At 38.1% G+C, this 19,854-nt stretch overlaps 1 protein-coding gene across 7 annotated transcripts; it reads right to left on the bottom strand.

Moving 5' to 3' along the window:
* Positions 1–259: 259 nt before the first annotated feature.
* LOC106067181 (uncharacterized) lies at positions 260–17,569 on the bottom strand. Of its 7 annotated transcripts, XM_056011561.1 has the most exons (6): positions 12,288–12,523; positions 11,646–11,779; positions 11,359–11,501; positions 5,844–5,985; positions 5,035–5,172; positions 260–2,718 (listed from the first exon to the last, which is right to left on the bottom strand). In XM_056011561.1, exons 3-6 carry the CDS (start codon positions 11,467–11,469, stop codon positions 2,555–2,557), a joined length of 555 nt encoding a protein of 184 aa, XP_055867536.1. In that variant the 5' UTR covers positions 11,470–11,501; positions 11,646–11,779; positions 12,288–12,523; the 3' UTR covers positions 260–2,554. The 7 variants fall into 7 exon arrangements, with proteins under 7 accessions (XP_055867536.1, XP_055867533.1, XP_055867537.1 ...); XM_056011558.1 differs by lacking the exon at positions 12,288–12,523 and adding an exon at positions 17,307–17,564 and having other exon boundaries at positions 11,359–11,779; XM_056011562.1 differs by lacking the exon at positions 12,288–12,523 and adding an exon at positions 17,257–17,279 and having other exon boundaries at positions 11,359–11,779.
* Between the last annotated feature and the right edge of the window lie 2,285 nt (positions 17,570–19,854).

Genomic DNA, 19,854 nt, shown 5'->3' with positions numbered 1-19,854 from the left:
GTATGTTGGTCATGTCTAATACTGTGTTAAGGATTTGTTTGAGGTTATTGTTTTTTTTAATTAACACATTCAAGTCAAACTGTTTTCAGATTTAATTAAAGTAATAGGTTCTAACAAAGAAAATGGCAGATATCAATTCAAATTGTTCTTTTACACATGAGCACCGTTTCCTTTATTTGTTGAAAATTGCAATCAGATTGGTAGATATCAAATGGCCTAGAAGATTATATAATAGCCAAACAAATATGAGAACCATCTATTGATTGTACCTTATTTTTTATTGAACAAACTAGGTAGTTCCTTATAAAATACGTTTGAAAGGATCTCATTTCTTGATAGAAGAGGTAGATCCCATTCTTGACAAAATAGGAAGCTCTCATTTCTTGACATAATCGTATTTAGCAAAAACCAACACATTAAATGAAAACATAATAAATGTTAATGAAACTATCGGCATCAGAAATGTAAAGCATGTTAACAAATATTCCACAAAATATCTTTGGAAAAAAAAGTGGAAGGCATTCTTTAATAATACAGTACCGCAAAATGAGAAAACTGCATTATATGTACAAATTAAATGTAACATCATTAAATCACCGGAATAGAGTTCAAGTTATCAATTATTGATGCTGTACAATTGAACAGGTATCTATATTAATTATTGTTAGCTGTCACAGTGACATATTTAATTTCAAAACTAGAAGCCCTATTGAACATTCTACCTCACCATCACATTTATAATGGTTATTTCTTTAAAAATAAATATACTGTTTTTATACTTAAAACACATAGTATATACATTTTATACCTAAAACACATAGTATATACATTTTATACCTAAAACACATAGTATATACATTTTATACCTAAAACACATAGTATATACATTTTATACCTAAAACACATCACGAAAATATATTTTTAAAAAATCTTATTTAAAACAATGCTTATCTAAGGGAAAAAACTCCGCACTTAAAAATATCTATCAATAATATAGAAATTATTTCCCATATTCAATACCAAACAAAATAATTAATTACCTATAATTAATTGACTAATTGTTCATTTTTAATTGTATCATCTTTTTTAGGTACAATAAATAATTATTTAAAGTTTCAACTTGATCCGTGAATGGTTGTGGGAGAATTAACGTGTTCAGTTATCTAAGGGGGACCTATATATATGGCACCTTTTGTCTCGAAAGGCAAAGGATGTCTCTAGATGTGTAACTGGTTTTGGTTTAGTCTTGAGACGGGGCAGAAACTATACATATTTAGCCGTATCTTTGAATACTGAAGGATTAATGTCCCATGATGGTATCAGAAAAAAATAATTACCAGTAATTGTTTAATTTTTTCATTGATTCATGTTTTATCTATGGCTATGAATAATTGTGCAAAGTTTGAACTTATTTGAGAATAAGTGTGGGAGAAATAATGTGTACAAACTTTTGACCAGACAGACAGAGTGAGCTTTGTAAAAGATTTGAAAGGCAAGTTGTAATATTGAATGTCATGGAACAAATTTTAACTTCATTTCCTCATTGTCGTTCAAACAAACACAAAGTTATAAAGGTTACTTTTAGTCTTCCGAAAATGAATTCCTCTGTCTGACACTTTCTAACTAGACCTAGATAATTTACACTTCCCTGATTATCTAAAAACAACAACAACCCATTAACCATTGACTGGCATTCAGTTAGTTCAGGGTTCAGAAAGAAATGGGGCAACGACAACAGATGGCGGAAGAAAAGACAAAAAATAAATCTCAAGGTGGACTACTCTAAAGTTAAAGAAAAATACCGCCACATTAACCACACAAAAATTGAATGTTAAATAATGGTTAAATTAGAACAGTTTGTAAATTAACTGTTGCACAAATTAATCAAACTTCGACCTGTACACCGTATTCCGCCGGAGACAGCAATGCTATCCGACCATCGAAACTTCTGTCCCAGTCTATAATAAAGCCGCTAATGATTGGTTCCTAAGGACTTGCAGTGATAGTTCCTGAGACACACGCGTCGAAATTTATTTGGCCCCCAAGGCCGAGTCAACTAGCAATGAGATAATCATTACTCTGTTTCCTTCTTAAGAGAAAAAGTTGTCCTGAAAGAAAGACATGGTTTAAATTGACAAAAAAAAAATACATTGATTGTTATTTCAATTCAGTTCATCAACTACGAAACCTCGCATTTTTATTTGGGATGAACTCTGGTTCTACTAGTGGTTCATTGGCACTCCCAGACCGAGATTTGTTTTCTTTTTTTTTATCTTTGGTCGCCAGTTTTCTGAGCAAGGTTAAAGGTTACAATTAGATCTAGGTGTCTCAAAATGTTCTCACTTTGGAAAATATTGGCAGCATTTTTTTAGCAACGATTTATAGATTGGAGGCAGATCTAGAATGTATAGATCATAGACGTTCTAAGGCTTAGATCTAGCCTTCGAATGCAAATAAAATGCTATCATAGATCGAAAGCAGCATCGGCCAATGAAATTCAGCCTTCTATAGTTGATAATGAAGACATTATTGTACACAATGACACGGTCTGCTCTCATGGAACGACCAAACACAGGAAACCAGCTGCAACCGTCACTAGAGCGCAGCCAATGATGTAAATATAGAAAACCCAAGAAAAGACAACTCCTTTGAGGGGTAGTGAGTAGCCATTGTCGAATAAGTAAACAAAGAGTCCCACAACAACAAATCCACAGCAACCTGAAAAGAAAATATTAAGAAATAATTACAAATATTGTTTACTAATTGTATGTAACATATAACAGCTTGGAGTTTACTTGAGTTAAGTCTTCTAGTGTAAATGTTTGTCTTTCAGTGAGTTACTCTTTCTCTTGCCTGTCACTTATAGAACATTGTATAAAAACATCCGCCCATAAATTCAAATCTTGTTAACATCAAAATTACATCAATATTTGTTTTTTAAAAAAATGAATACAGAGAAAACGCCTATCGCCGGGAATCTATTTTGAAATGCGCTGGGCAAACTAGAGCGCTACCACCATACAGTCCTAGTTTCAAATAGAACTTCAACAAATTATCTACGAGACACTAAGCTGAACTGAACAAACTGTAATGAACATTTATTATGTAATCTAATGCGCATAATATGCCTTTATATATGCAAAGGAAAAAACGGGAGAAAATTATTTTTTAACCCGATGACACTAGTGACTCTTTTACAATTTTAGGCCAACCTATTAGGTCATCCTCTGTTCTCATTTAGCTAACTTAAGATATGGTTAAGACTTAAGACAACTTAAAAGTTGCTATGACCTCGGAAAACACGAGGTCACAGAGGCATTGCGCTGATGTTTACATATTTTCAAACTCAAAAAGACCATTGGACCATGGGCGTAGCCAGGGGGGGGGGGTTCTTGGGGTTCAAACCCCCCCGAAATGAAATCCCCCCCTGCGGGGGGGGGGGACGGAATTAAGTGACTGATTTTTGCTTTCATTTTGTTTATTATAGGTGAGATTTTAATACTAAATCATCACTTACCACAGCACAGCCGAGACAGTTTTGAGTTAAAAACCCTCTACCCGGGGGTTTTGAGTTTAAATCCCCCTACCAGGGGGTTTTGAGATTTAAAAAACCCCTATCAGGGGGTTTTGAGATACAAATCCCTCTACCAGGGGGCTTTGAGTTTAAAACCCCCTACAGGGGGTTTTGAATTTTAAACCCCCTACCAGAGGTTTTTGCAGTTTAATCCCCCTCTTCTATAAAACAAAACAAAAAAAAATGCAAACAACAATCCCCAAATTACAACAGCACAGTTGAGGAAGATTTTGATTTTAAACCCCCCTCCAAAATTTACGATAAACCCCATCTTCAATATAAAAAAAGCAAATTACACACTCAAAATTCTATGAGCGTAGCGAAAGGGGTTTTGAGTTTAACCCCCCCCCCCTCCAGTTGGGGTTTGAAGCTAAAAAGTACCTCTTCAATATAAAAAAAAAGCAAATTACACACTATAAAATCTATGAGCGTAGCCAAAGGGGTTTTGAGTTTATATCCACCTCCTCCAGATGGCTTTTTCTTTAAAGTTTAAAACCCCTCCAGATGGTTTTGAGTTTAAAACCTCTCTCTTCAATATTATTTTAAAGCAAACTACAGTCACCAAATTCTAAGATCGTAGCTAAATGGGGTTTTGAATTAAAAACAAAACAAAAAAACTCCAGAGATTTCTTAGTTCAAAACCCCTCAACAGATGATTTGACGAAAAAACTTTCCTTTTCGATATAAAATCTAAAGCGAAATACCGGCAAATTTCTACCAGTGGCTTGGGCTCCATTAATAAAGTGTGAATAGTCTTCTGCCGAAATTGAAAATCATTAAATGTGTCTCAACAAAGATGGTTAAGACAGATTTTAGGAGTCAGTCATAGAGATCGGGTCTAAATCAAAGAAATCATATGCCGAACTGGGAGTCGAATCCTTAGTAAGGTTGTGACAGAGAGTCGCATGAGGTTTTGCGGGACATGTTCTCACACAAAATGAATTACGCAAAATAAGAGTTGCGGAAACAGCTTGCCGGAAAATGCGAAGAACGGCGCGAGAGGGTCTAAGTCAGTAAGAATAGCACTTTAGGTTTTTTGAAATAAAACTTTTTAATAGCAAGATAATGCACTGTAGATACCTCAGAATATGTATTTTGTTGGCTTTCAATACCAGAAATAGTGCTCGGCGGCGGGGCTTCGCCCCGCGCTGGGGATCACTGCGAACTCCCCCAGACCCCCTTGCTAGCAAGGGCGGGGAGTCTACAATAAACAATAAACGTCTTCCGAAAGGGTCAGAATGTAATAAAGATTAATTATGTACACACACACACATATATTTTTTTTTTCGCCCGGGGGGGGGGGGGTCCCCCCCTCCCCCCCCCCCCCAAAACCCTCCCCGAAAAAAAATCCTGGCTACGCCCATGCATTGGACAGAATCACCTAGACAAAGTCGTGGTGAAAGTGTAAGCTTTCTCTCAAGTCTAGCCAACTAATAGCATCTATTTCAACAAGCACTGACCTGTAACAAACGCTGTGATACCCTGGCAGATGGTTCTACCAACACCCTGGAAACAGATGCGGAAGAATACTGTCAGACAACAGAACACTGACAGTAGCACATTAAGGAAGACAAACAATCTGACAGCCCAAATGGCTCCTGAAATAAACAGAGTTTTAAACAAATTATTATTAATTTTCTTATATATTATATAAATTTTTTTTTTGGGGGGGGGGGGGATTTAACTGCAAAACCCCCTGGTAGGGGTTTTAAAACTCAAAACCCCTTTGGCTGCGCGGGGGCAAGTGATGGTTTAGTATTAAAATCTCACATAAAAGAAACAAAATGAAAGCAAAAAATAAGTCACTAAATTCCGCCCCCCCCCCTTGCGGACTATGATGAAAGTGTGAGTTAATCATTAATACATATTTTAGGAATTGAAAAAGGAATTGAAGCAGCGTCCATACAAGGGACAATACTCCTCTCATTGTGTGCTGCTGTCTTAGACATGGCTGTTGGTAAACAAATCTATTCAACTCTCCTGGTTTTAAAGTTTAAGAAGTGTGTAGTAAAAAAAGCAGTGCTCACATTGTACAAGTAATGATTGTCAACTAAAGAGCTCGTATTACTTTGATGGATTAAATTTAAAGGATTCGACAACACTGTGACAGTATCTTCAAAACGTCAGTTAAATGTGTTTATGAAGGGTAGACAATTAGGTAAAGACTTTTAAGAAAGTTGTAAAAAGTCAAGTCTTGCTTATGTTTACATTAGACAATGTCTGTGAGTAGATCCATAAGTCAACACTTCAAAACCACAGCTGAACCTACCTTCCTCACCACCAAGTGGGTAAATGTCACAGGTGTTACCAGTGATAGGGTCTGCGTAGCAGTACCACCATAACCCACCTATCACGTGGACATCACTTGTGCCGCTGCTGTTGGAGTGGGCTTTCAGATAATTCAGGTTAATCTGTAAGAGATATACAATACTATTGCACTTTCTGGATTAATCCCTAAGAGTACGTAAAGAAGGAGCTCTAGCATTGTGTATTGACAGAAAAAAAAATATTAAAAGATGCCAATGAGGGCTGAATTTGATATTCACTGCAAAGAACAAAAGAGAATCTGCTCCCCTGGAAGTCTAAAGGATTAAGTCAAGTAGAGTAGTTTTTAAAATGTGTCAAAATTTTACAATAAATAAACTATTTGCACCTTTCATGCATGTCAGCCTTAGACAAACTAGACAGATCTATTTGTTAAACTCCATATGTTAGAAGACCATTGTCTCTTCCCTTTGGAGAAATGTCGAAATGTTATTTCTAATCTGATGATCATGAATAGTCCTTGAAGAACGTGCGTGCTCTCGGCATTACTTGAATTTAACTCATTTGTTAATTTAGATCTAGATCTAGATACAGGAAGGTTTTAAATTAATTGCGTATTTAGGCCTATCGGCCTTTAATTTATATTTTTCTATTTCATTTGGAGCCACCCTATTCACTTCGCCTAGGGCCCTTATATATATATATATTATAGGGGAAAGACCTGAATTCGAACTCTTGACCCAAAGCCTCCTTAAGCCGTCATTTTAACCACCCTGCTAGTGAGGTGTGTATAAAAACAGAAGATTGTATAGTTATGTATTGTTTATTTCAAACTTACTTCAAAGCAGAGACCTATAAAGGGGACTAATTCAGCTTATTTCTTCAGCTTTTTTATTCAGAAATTTGCTATTTCTTTCCCATGTTATATCAAACAAAATAATCAATCATCAATAGTTACTTAACTAATTGGTTATCTTAATTTATTGATTCATTTGTTGTCAGGGAAAAGAAATAATTGTGCAACATTTTAGCTTAATCCGAGATTAGGTGTCGGAGATATAACGTGTAGCCTAATAAAGGTTTTTACTTGAATATAGCTAGAAACTAAATGGAGTTAGGACTCAGTTGTACATAGAATTACGTTTGTTCACGTTCTGCTTATAAAGGGGGGGGGAGACGTCACACACACACACATAGTTCACCTTCCATAATGCAACGCTCAATTTGTTCACCTCCCATACTGCACCATTCACGCACACTTGGTTCGCCTCCAGGCGTATATCAAGAGTTGACAAATCTGTAAAACTGACATACATGATTCAAACCAACCCAAGTACTTAACCATTTTTTCATGAAACGATCGTTTTTGCGTTAGAAAAGAAATGAAATAATGAGCTATCGAATTAGACGTCAAATTGTACGAATATATTTTCAATCATTAGACTAAGAAAATGTATTGATTTTTGTGAGATCGATCGACCACGTGAGGCATATCTTAGGTCAAGGTCAGATAAACCATTGATTTGTTGTTGACCACTTTATGTACCTGGGCAGCACTGTGTGACGATGCGTCACTATCTAGAAAAATAGACAACCGTCTCGTTAAGACAACCGTCAATAGAGCTTTTGGTCGTCTCCCATTGAGAGTAAAAATGTTTGTACAATGTTTCAATCTTTTACGTTTCGGATGTTCCTTCAGAGTTGAAGATAATTTACTTCCTAGTCCAAACCTCCCGCAGGACGACGGGGGATGAATGGGAGCAAGAGGGGTTTAAACCCGGGACTATCGATAAGCCAGAACGACAGTCCAGCGCGCAAATCGCACGACCAGGCAGAGAGTATTGCGGAATAGGTCTCAACTATCAATAAAAATAAATGTTTATAATATAGTGGATCTCAACATTTGAAACTATCGGTAGAGTTGAACTGAAGGCTCTTGAAACTCTAGACCAGCAAGAAAGAAAAAAAGAGCTCCCTTTCAGCAGCAACATTAAACAGATGGTTCTGTTTGAGAGAAATCCAAGTTGGTGTCTGTGTATCACACCACTTTTTCCAGTGATTCGGAAGCTCCGGCTAAAGACGTGGCCGAAGGCCAAACACACTGGGGATCCCCGTCATTTTCCTTCTCATGACTACCGCTAACCAGCTGGATTCTCCATTTGTTAAAAGATACCTTGAGGAGCGCAGTGTGGGCTGTTGACATGTAAGGGCTCACTTTGCAACCTCTACCTGTGCAATGAAAGTGCTCTCGCACCCCATATGAGAGTCTTGTTTTGTTACCCTAATTGTTTCCTCCTACGCCATTTCCACCACGATGAGGCTGTGTATCACAGCTCGAAGTGGTTCTTACCACACTTTTATAAGGCTCTGGGTGCTCTGTAGAAGGCATCTAAGGCTTATAAAACGCTTCCACCAAAAGTGGCTTCGTTCCTTAATGAGCATTCGCTGGAAGGACCACTTTACAAATAACTATGTTCTGCTGGAGGCTGGTGTGGACAGTATAGAAGCACAACTTAACACTCGACAGCAGCTTTAAAGAGGTGCCCTTCGTAAGCGCTATACCTAAAGATCAACTCAGCCGTCATTTTTGCCCTCACTCGCTTGTAGCAGATGGTCTCTGAAAGAATCAACTGGAGAGCTCTCATGACGCCCGCGGGACACATATTTGAAGCCCAAAGGAAAGCTCTCCTAGAAGACAGGCGCAGAAGAAGTAAAGAAAGCTTTAATAGACCACCAGTGGACAACGGCTTTGTCTGCATCAGATTATGAGTAGTAATGTAAAACTGCACTCATCCTTAATCGTCGAAATCGAAGACATTGCTGTTATTATTGGTTAACTGTGCTACATGGATCTTTATTGTTTATGCACATTTTTTTTTTACCGGCCTATCCTATTCCTGTGGACTAGACGTAACCGCAATAATGTACTATGGTCTGTAATATTCTAATTTATAAACGAAAAGTGCCATTAAAGATTTCACACTTTTAGTCGTAGTCAAACAAGATGCAAGGAGTAATTTTAATCCTACGAAATCGTCTCATTTGTTTGTATTAAGTAAGTACACGGTCACAGAATGATGAGTTTGTAGCATGCGCACACACATGGACCTACAGAATGATGAGTTTGTAGCATACGCACACACATAGACTTACAGAATGATGAGTTTGTAGCATGCGCACACACATAGACTTACAGAATGATGAGTTTGTAGCATACGCACACACATAGACCTACAGAATGATGAGTTTGTAGCATACGCACACACATAGACTTACAGAATTATGAGTTTGTAGCATACGCACACACATAGACCTACAGAATGATGAGGTTGTAGCATACGCACACACATAGACTTACAGAATGATGAGTTTGTACTAGTTTGTAGCATACGCACACACATAGACTTACAGAATGATGAGTTTGTACTAGTTTGTAGCATACGCACACACTCATAGACATACAGAATGATGAGTTTGTAGCATACGCACACACATAGACTTACAGAATGATGAGTTTGTAGCATACGCACACACATAGACCTACAGAATGATGAGTTTGTAGCATACGCACACACATAGACCTACAGAATGATGAGTTTGTAGCATACGCACACACATAGACTTACAGAATGATGAGTTTGTAGCATACGCACACACATAGACTTACAGAATGATGAGTTTGTAGCATACGCACACACATAGACCTACAGAATGATGAGGTTGTAGCATACGCACACACATAGACCTACAGAATGATGAGTTTGTAGCATACGCACACACATAGACCTACAGAATGATGAGTTTGTAGCATACGCACACACATAGACCTACAGAATGATGAGTTTGTAGCATACGCACACACATAGACTTACAGAATGATGAGTTTGTAGCATACGCACACACATAGACCTACAGAATGATGAGGTTGTAGCATACGCACACACATAGACCTACAGAATGATGAGGTTGTAGCATACGCACACACTCATAGACTTACAGAATGATGAGGTTGTAGCATACGCACACACATAGACCTACAGAATGATTAGTTTGTAGCATACGCACACACATAGACCTACAGAATGATGAGTTTGTAGCATACGCACACACATAGACCTACAGAATGATGGATTTCTATAGCTGGATAGCAGAAAGATGTAAATTCTATCAGGCCATCATCATATTTTTATTTTACCATAAGCATCTTCAATGGAATGTTTAGTTTCTAAAGTTAAAGACTCGAATCTACTAAGCTTTTCCTTAATTTATATATTTTTTTTATTAATAATTATTGATAGTCCGACAATTCGTAATCCGACACAGTAATCTGAGGTTGCGACTAACTTTTTGGAATGTAGGTAGGCTTAAGCTTAAATGTAGTATAGTTTGTGAAATTTGAAAGCTTTTGTTTTGTTTGTATTTTTAGATCAATATATTTATACTAACTTTGATAGTCTAAGAAAATATCTTACTACACAATAAATATAATTTTCTGACATATAAGGTTAGAGTTTTTTTAAGCTAACCTTTTTGGTAATATAACGTTTTGGGCAATTCGACACCACCCCGTCCTGTAACCGTGAAACTATCAAGAGTCAACAGGATTTTCACTTTATTTTTTTTTTAATTAGCTTACTTGCACATAAATGCTCATTCCATATCTAGCTATATGGATACACATTCCATATCTAGCTATATAGATACATATTACATATCTAGATATATATAGATATACATTTCATATCTAGCTATATAGATACACATTCCATATCTGGCTATATAGATACAAATTCCATTTATAGCTATATAGATTCAAATTCCATACATAGTAATATGGATACACATTCCATATCTAGCTATATAGATACACATGTCATAGATATTATTTAATCATGACTTTATATTCGACAGTTGTGCTGGTTCGGACACTTATTCCGCATGGGTGATGACCGCAGACCTAATATTTCGGCGAGCTTAGAAGAGGATGGCATAACAGAGGTACTCCCCGGAAGCGACTTGAAGATCAACTCAGTCGCATTTTGCCCTCCCTGGCAAGGAAGAAAGCAGCTGGCAGCGGATGGTCTCTGAACGAAGGGTGCGGGACACACATCTGAGGCCTAAAGAAAAGCACTTGTAGAATGCATTCGTACATGTGCCACGCTGTAAACTTAAATAGAGCCTTGATTTCATAGTCACTTTTGTAATTGTTTATTAGGTGCAAGTTTGTTTGAATAAAGTGAGAGTACAGTGGAAGGCTGCCTTTGATTATGTGTATACCTCACTTTGATATCGTATTTTGAACAAGGCCTTAGAAAAACAGAAGTCAGTGCTGGCTAAAAGGAGAGAACTCGTGCATGGAAAGATGGATGAGTAAAGGAGGGATTAGCACACACACACGCACGCACGCACGCACACACACACACACACAGAGACAGAGAGAGCCAATTAAACTTACTTCTTTCTTTCACAGCCAGATGTGTCACTAAACAGGCCATTTACTTGCTTATGTATATACTCACCTCACCTTCCTGCCAGAAAGGTGCTACGGCGCCCAACAGGCACATGATACTCCCCGTGACCAGTACCACAAAGTTGAGCAGCTGCACCTTGTTGGTGTCCCTGTAGCGCATCGTATCGCTGTGTCGTGTACAGCAAGTGTCGCTGTGTCGTGTACAGCAAGTGTCGCTGTGTCGTGTACAGCAAGTGTCGCTGTGTCGTGTACAGCAAGTGTCGCTGTGTCGTGTACAGCAAGTGTCGCTGTGTCGTGTACAGCAAGTGTCGCTGTGTCGTGTACAGCAAGTGTCGCGGTGTCGTGTGCTGTGCGTCTAACAGAGCTCTGTGTTTAAGTGTGTCCAGGCGTCATAATCTGAACATCTGGTGTCGCCGACTTACACAGGATATATCCGTCACAGTCGGTTGTTTCAACACTACACCACAAAGCTGTAAACACAACTCTAGAATGACTCAACAATGCCTATTACGATCTACACACACAAAGTTGCACTACAATACTTTAAGTAGCTTGTGAGAATACGATTAAATACATTATAAGTTAGAGAAGTTAGTTTTCAAAAAAAAGACGATGTCATGTTAAAAATTGCGCATAAGTGTTGACAACACAGCGGCGTAGCTAGGACTAGGAGAAAGGCGGGAGTTGCGATCTTTTCCGACTTTAAGATCACCATTTTTTTAACCATCAATTTTGTTTTTCTCAAAAGAGGAAGGGGTGGAAGAGAACGCTTCCTGAAACAAAAACTAAAGGGGAGAGACATTTATTTGAAAACTCCAAGGACCTTTTTTTAAAAAACTTTGCCCCCAATAATGTCTTGGGCTCAAGTGCCTTTCAGAATTAAATTCATCAAGGATAAACACAAAGGCAAATTAATCTATTAGAATATTTCCTACGCGTCCTTGGTATCAAAGTCTTCTCCAGAGTCCTAAGTCTAACCTTCTCCAGAGTCCTAAGTCTAACCTTCTCCAGAGTCCTAAGTCTAAGCTTCTCCAGAGTCCTAAGTCTAACCTTCTCAAGAGTCCTAAGTCTAACCTTCTCCAGAGTCCTAAGTCTAAGCTTAGCAATGAATCAAAAGAACAATTCCCGTGTAAATCTGGTTGAAGTAATCCAGAAAAGACACATCTACGGATAAGGTCCAAACTAGAACAACAACAATTTGTCTCACCGACGCACCTTTATGATCACGGTCCAGGATTTCCTGGGTTCCCACACCCACACTGTCTTTGTCAGTGTGGACAGGTAACACTGACACGTAGTACTTAATGAGACCATTGTTTGACAGGTGTGTGAGTTCTTCTCTCTGTGTGTATATAGTATAAAATCTATCTCCCTCTCTGCCAGTCTATCTATCATTACGCACACACACACAATATATATAGAGAGGATCTATAGAAAGACGCGTAGAAGTTGGGGTTTAATTGGGTTTTTCCGGAGTGACGTGATTGATCAATTAAAAAGTTAGAACGGAAATAGAGAACCAACGGGCAGGAGGACGAAGAAAGATCGACTTGTGATAGAGATAGATCGAGAGACGACGTAGACTGTGCCCTTACTTATTTAATAAATCGCTATTCAAGTTCACATCTGGATTTATTTAATTAATTGTTCTGTTGTTTGTTGTTATTCACGCACTCGCGTCTGACATCTACATTCATTAACCAGTCACATCAACCATCAACATATATATATATATATATATATATATATATATATATATATATATATATATATATATATATCATGGGCGTAGCCAGGATTTTTTTCGGGGGGGGGGAGGGGTTGGGGGGATTTCCCCCACCCCCGGAAATTTTTTTATATGTATTTATGTGTGTGTGTACATAATCTTTATTACATTCTGACCCTTCATTCTTTCGGAAGACGTTTATTGTGCCCTAGAATAGGTTCTTCCATGAGATAGTGAAAAAATTGTAGATTTCCCGCCACTACTAGCAAGGGGGTCTGGGGGAGCGCTAGTAGCTTCGCTTCGCCCCGCCGTCAAGCACTATTTCTGGTATTGAAAGTAAAAAAAAAGCGTATTCTGAGGTATCTACAGTGCATTTACCTGCTATTAAAAGGTTTTATTTCAAAAACCTAATTTGCTATTCTTACTGACTTAGACCCTCCCGCGCCGTTCGGACCATTTGACGTCAAGCTGTTTCCATAAAAATCTGTTACTGGTAATGTCTGAAGCCTCTTCCCACCTGACATGAGGACCTCCATGAATGAGTGGCGTCAAGTTGTACTAGGATATCATTGCAATTCTTCATATGCGTAATTCATTTTGTCGGAGAACATGCCCCACAAACCTCATGCGTCGCTCTCTCACAATCTTACTAAGGGGTCGACTCCCAGTTCGGCATAGGATTTCCTTGATCTATAACTGACTCCTAAAATCTGTCTTAGCCATCTTAGTTGAGCCACATTTAGTGTTTTTCAATTTCGGCAGATGACTATTCACTGCAGTTTATTAATGGAGCCCTGCCACTGGTAAAAATGTGTAACATCTCTTGAATACGCTCTTGGAATTAAGTGACTGTAGTTTGCTTTAGATTTTATATCGAAAAGAGAAGTTTTCTAAATCATCTGTTGGGGGTTTTCCACCTCAAAATGCTCTGTAGGGGGATCTTAAACTCAAAACCATCTGGAGGGGTTTTAAACTTTAAAAAAAAGCCATCTGTCGAAGAGGGGTTTAAACTCAAAACCCCCGATTGGTTTGGCTACGCTCAAATGATTTTAGTGTGTAATTTGCTTTTTTTTTATATTGAAGAGGTATTTTTATCATCAAACCCCTCTGAATGGGGGTTTAAACTCAGAACCCCATTTGGCAACGTTCATAGCATTTTGAGTGCGTAATTTGCTTTTTTTCTTACACCGAAGATGTACTTTTTAGCCTCAATCCCCCCTGGCGGGGGGTTTAAACTCAAAACCCCTTTGGCTACGCTCAGAGATTTTAGAGTGAGTAATTTGCTTTTATTTATATTGAAGAGGTACTTTTTAGCTTCAAACTCCACTGGAGGGGAGTTTAAACTCAAAACCCCCTTGACTACACTCATAACATTTTGAGTGTATAATTTGCTTTGTTTTTATTATTAAAGAGGTATTTTTTACCTTCAAACCGCGCTGAATAGGGGTTTAAACTCAAAACTGAGTCAAAACCCATTTAGCTACGCTCATAGCATTTTGAGTGCATTAGCTTTTTTTTTATATTGAAGAGGGGGTTTAATCGTAAATTTTAGAGGGGGGTTTAAAACCAAAATCTTCCTTAACTGTGCTCTTGGAATTAGGGGATTTTCGTTTGCATTTTTTTTGTTTTGTTTTATAGAAGAGGGGGAGTTAACTGCAAAAACCCCAGTTAGGGGGTTTAAAACTCAAAACACCTGGTAGGGGTTTTTAAACTCTAAACCCCTGGTAGGGGTTTTTCAACTCGAACCCTCTGGTAGGGGTTTTAAACTCAACCCCCCCCCCCGGTAGGAGGTTTTAAACTCAAAACCCCTTTGGTTCTGTTGCGGCAAGTGATGGTTTATTATTAAAATCTCACCTAAAATAAACAAAATCAAAGCAAAAAATCAGTCGCTAAATTCCGATCCCCCCCCCTCCAGAGGGGGGGATTTCATTTCGGGGGGGGGGGGGGTTGAGGGCCCCATCCCTGGCTACGCCCATGATAAATATATCAGAGGGCGGTACTGCTGCAGACCTGCCACATCACCAGAAAATTCCTCAGTGGAAACTGTTAAAGGGACTACGATGAATTTTGTTTCTCTTTAGCGAAACTCGACCCTGGCAGCGCCAGAGAATGACTACTCGTTCATTTTAACATAATAATAATCTTTATTATCCGTAAGGAAATTTGTCTTACAATTTGTGCATTACATCAAACAAAAAACATTATAACTATAAGAAACCAAAGTGTACAAAGAGAAAGAGGACTTTAGAAATAGAGAGAGAGAGAGAGATGAATAACTTCTATTCGCGTCGTTTGTGAGGAAAACCAACGCATAAACTAAAAATAAATCTTATGAACATAATTAGAGATCTATTTTTACAAATTGTAGTGAACTTGTTATTTCCATACCAAATGGACGTTTGAAATAAACCTCTTGCATTCTTGTCTGTTGTATACATTTCATTTCTTTGATTTCTTACTCATTGATAAACATTAATAAAACACAGCAGTCTCATTGATTTGTTGCTGATTAGACTACCCAACTTGGAAACGAAAATGTTAGACTACCCAACATGGAAAGTTGAAAATGTTAGACTACCCAACTTGGAAACGGAAATGTTAGACTACCCAACTTGGAAAGTTGAAAATGTTAGACTACCCAACTTGGAAACGAAAATGTTAGACTACCCAACATGGAAAGTTGAAAATGTTAGACTACCCAACTTGGAAACGGAAATGTTAGACTACCCAACTTGGAAAGTTGAAAATGTTAGACTACCCAACTTGGAAAGTTGAAAATGTTAGACTACCCAATTTGGAAAGTTGAAAATGTTAGACTACCCAATTTGGAAAGTTGAAAATGTTAGACTACCCAACTTGGAAAGTTGAAAATGTTAGACTACCCAATTTGGAAAGTTGAAAATGTTAGACTACCCAATTTGGAAACGGAAATGTTAGACTACCCAACTTGGAAAGTTGAAAATGTTAGACTACCCAACATAGAAAGTTGAAAATGTTAGACTACCCAACTTGGAAACGAAAATGTTAGACTACCCAACTTGGAAAGTTGAAAATGTTAGACTACCCAACTTGGAAACGGAAATGTTAGACTACCCAACTTGGAAAGTTGAAAATGTTAGACTACCCAACTTGGAAAGTTGAAAATGTTAGACTACCCAACTTAGAAAGTTGAAAATGTTAGACTACCCAACTTGGAAACGGAAATGTTAGACTACCCAACTTGGAAAGTTGAAAATGTTAGACTACCCAACTTGGAAAGTTGAAAATGTTAGACTACCTGACTTGGGAAAGGAAAATGTTAGACTTCCCAACTTGGAAAAGGAAAATGTTAGACTACCCAACTCGGAAAATTGAAAATGTTAGACTACCCAACTTGTAAAGTTGAAAATGTTAGACTTCCCAACTTGGAAAGTTGAAAATGTTAGACTACCCAACTTGGAAAGTTGAAAATGTTAGACTTCCCAACTTGGAAAGTTGAAAATGTTAGACTTCCTAACATGGAAAGTTGAAAATGTTAGACTACCCAACTTGGAAAGTTGAAAATGTTAGACTACCCAACTTGGAAAGTTGAAAATGTTAGACTACCCAACTTGGAAAGTTGAAAATGTTAGACTACCCAACTTGGAAAGTTGAAAATGTTAGACTACCCAACTTGGAAAGTTGAAAATGTTAGACTTCCCAACTTGGAAAAGGAAAATGTTAGACTACCCAACTTGGAAAAGAAAAATGTTAAGTCTGAACATCAGATATACATCTTGAGAAAACGAGGAGCCGAAGGTTCTTAGGGCAGCTTGTTGCAACATTCCGACAGACGCAGCTGAACCCAAACTTAAGTTGACGTTCCTTTGGACCCAAGCGCGTGGTGGGGAGGGAAATGCTGTGTCCCAACTCAAGTTGCTTTCAACTCACACACAAAAACAAAACTGTATGAGATGAACTATAGTCGTTTTACGACTGAGAGCGGCAAGCAATGATTAGACAAGCACAAAAAAATTGTGTTAGATCAATCGGAAATTTTGACAATTCAAAATAAATGCATCGCATGGGTTATAACAGTTAAACATTTTCATGGTATTTAAAGCTCAAACTGAAGAGAAAATACTTCAAACTTCACTGTAAACTGATTTAGTAATTAAAAACAAATGTAATCTAAAAACAAATAATTAATGAAATGAACTATAACTAAATAACTATGTCACTGTTATCTAAAGACACAGTTACAGTTGGAAATGAGTTCTCTCACTAGTCTTCCTCATAATTTAAAGTCTTACCTTTTCTTTGGAGAAATGATGAGTCACACTCACACACATTCGTGTTCTGACCTGGTCAATATCAACTCACACACTGGAGCATGGGCTCACACATCATAGTCATAAATACATTCACGGATCGATGAGATGAGATTTTGAAGCCTCACTCGAGTCTGTCCCAAATAAGAACGTTAGCAAAATACGTAGCAATAAAGACTGAACAAATAACTATGCAGTTTAGTAACTATATTCGTTACAATTTTTAATGTATCTCTTATCGTATCTTATATAATACAGACGTTACTTCAAAAAAAAAAAAGATGATTACGTCCTACGCGTCATGTATCTGGTCATGCATATTAACCAAAGACTTAAATTCTGCCAAGTCACTGGTTTTCCTGGCTGGCTCAGGCAACCCATTCCATGCTCTAATAGCACTAGGGAAGAAGGAGCATTTATACAAATTAGTCCTAGCATACAGGGGCGTAACTACGGATTTGGGGGCCCGGGGGGATTGACCTCTTTGGGGGCCCCTTGCATTTTGACATTGGACATATGACATGGGATAATGTACGCAAAAATATATAAGCCCCAAATCAAATTGGTTCAGTATATCAGTAAACTTAACAAAAAGTAATCAAGACTCTTTTAATGAATAATACCTTTGTTTTTTAATTAAATAATTCACAAGTGACAAATCTAAATTGATATCGCTTCACGTCGTGCATTCTGTGCAGCAAAGACATCTATAACATCAACTACATCGATACTTTCTAGTATTTGTGACTTCACTGACATTAAAGCCATGATAAGCCTTTCTTGTGTCATTGTGCTCCTGAGATAGCTTTTGATGAACTTGAGCTTTGAGACTGATCTCTCACATGACGTAATGGAAGTGGCCTGAGTTAGCAGTATTCGGAGGAGGTTGCAAAGTTTGAGCACACGTAATTACCATATGAAGCATGGGCGTAGCATGGGGGGTTCTTGGGGTTCAACCCCCCCCCCCCCGAAATGAAATCCCCCCCTGGGGGAAGGAACGGAATTAAGTGACTGATTTTTTGCTTTCATTTTGTTTATTTTAGGTGAGATTTTAATACTAAATCATCACTTACCACAGCACAGCCGAGGCAGTTTTGAGTTAAAAACCCTCTACCCGGGTGTTTAGAGTTTATATCCCCCTACCAGGGGGTTTTGAGATTTAAAAAAACCCTATCAGGGGGTTTTGAGATACAAAACCCTCTGTAGGGGGCTTTGAGTTTAAAAAAAAACCTACAGAGGGTTTTGAATTTTAAACCCCCTACCAGAGGTTTTTGCAGTTAAATCACCCTCTTCTATAAAACAAAACAAAAAAAATGCAAACAACAATCCCCAAATTCCAACAGCACAGTTGAGGAAGATTTTTAACCCCCCCTCCAAAATTTACGCTAAACCCCATCTTCAATATAAAAAAAGCAAATTACACACTCAAAATTCTATGAGCGTAGCCAAAGGGGTTTTGAGTTTAACCCCCCCCCCCTCCAGTTGGGGTTTGAAGCTAAAAAGTACCTCTTCAATATAAAAAAAAAAGCAAATTACACACTATAAAATCTATGAGCGTAGCCAAAGGGGTTTTGAGTTTAAATCCCCCTCCTCCAGATGGCTTTTTCTTTAAAGTTTAAAACCCCTCCAGCTGGTTTTGAGTTTAAAATTCCCATACAGAGCGTTTAGAGTTGAAAACCTCTCTCTTCAATATTATTTTAAAGCAAACTACAGTCACCAAATTCTAAGATCGTAGCTAAATGGGGTTTTGAATTAAAAACAAAACAAAAAAAAACTCCAGAGATTTCTTAGTTTAAAACCCCTCAACAGATGATTTGTCGAAAAAACTTTCCTTTTCGATATAAAATCTAAAGCGAAATACAGGCATGTAATTCCAAGAGCGTAGTCAAGAAAGGTTACACATTTCTACCAGTGGCTTGGGCTCCATTAATAAAGTGTGAATAGTCTTCTGCCGAAATTGAAAATCATTAAATGTCTCAACAAAGATGGCTAAGACAGATTTTAGGAGTCAGTCATAGAGATCGGGTCTAAATCAAAGAAATCATATGCCGAACTGGGAGTCGAATCCTTAGTAAGGTTGTGACAGAGCGTCGAATGAGGTTTTTCGGGACATGTTCTCACACAAAATGAATTACGCAAAATAAGAGTTGCGGAAACAGCTTGCCGGAAAATGCGCTGAATGGCGCGAGAGGGTCTAAGTCAGTAAGAATAGCACATTAGGTTTTTGAAATAAAACTTTTTAATAGCAAGATAATGCACTGTAGATACCTCAGAATATGCATTTTGTTGGCTTTCAATACCAGAAATAGTGCTCGGCGGCGGGGTTTCGCCTCGCGCTGGGGGAGCGCTGCGAACTCCCCCAGACCCCCTTGCTAGCAAGGGCGGGGAGTCTACAATAAACAATAAACGTCTTCCGAAAGGGTCAGAATGTAATAAAGATTAATTATGTACACACACACACATATATTTTTTTTTTCCGCGGGGTGGGGGGGGGGGTGGAAGTCGGGGGGGGGGATCCCCCCCCAAACCC

This window comes from Biomphalaria glabrata, chromosome 14, assembly GCF_947242115.1.
Source record: "Biomphalaria glabrata chromosome 14, xgBioGlab47.1, whole genome shotgun sequence".
Taxonomy (NCBI): Eukaryota; Metazoa; Mollusca; class Gastropoda; family Planorbidae; genus Biomphalaria; species Biomphalaria glabrata.
The sequence above is the reverse complement of the archived record's forward strand: the minus strand, read 5'-3'. Positions and strand labels throughout refer to the sequence as shown.

Excerpts from the sequence above, each read along its gene's own strand:
- LOC106067181 (XM_056011558.1), bottom strand. The coding sequence starts at position 11,469 with ATGCGCTACAGGGACACCAACAAGGTGCAGCTGCTCAACTTTGTGGTA. Across the intron at positions 5,986-11,358 it reads CTTTCTGGCAGGAAGGTGAG|ATTAACCTGAATTATCTGAA; the intron begins GTGAGTATATAC and ends TATCTCTTACAG. Across the intron at positions 2,719-5,034 it reads TATCACAGCGTTTGTTACAG|GTTGCTGTGGATTTGTTGTT; the intron begins GTCAGTGCTTGT and ends TTTTCTTTTCAG.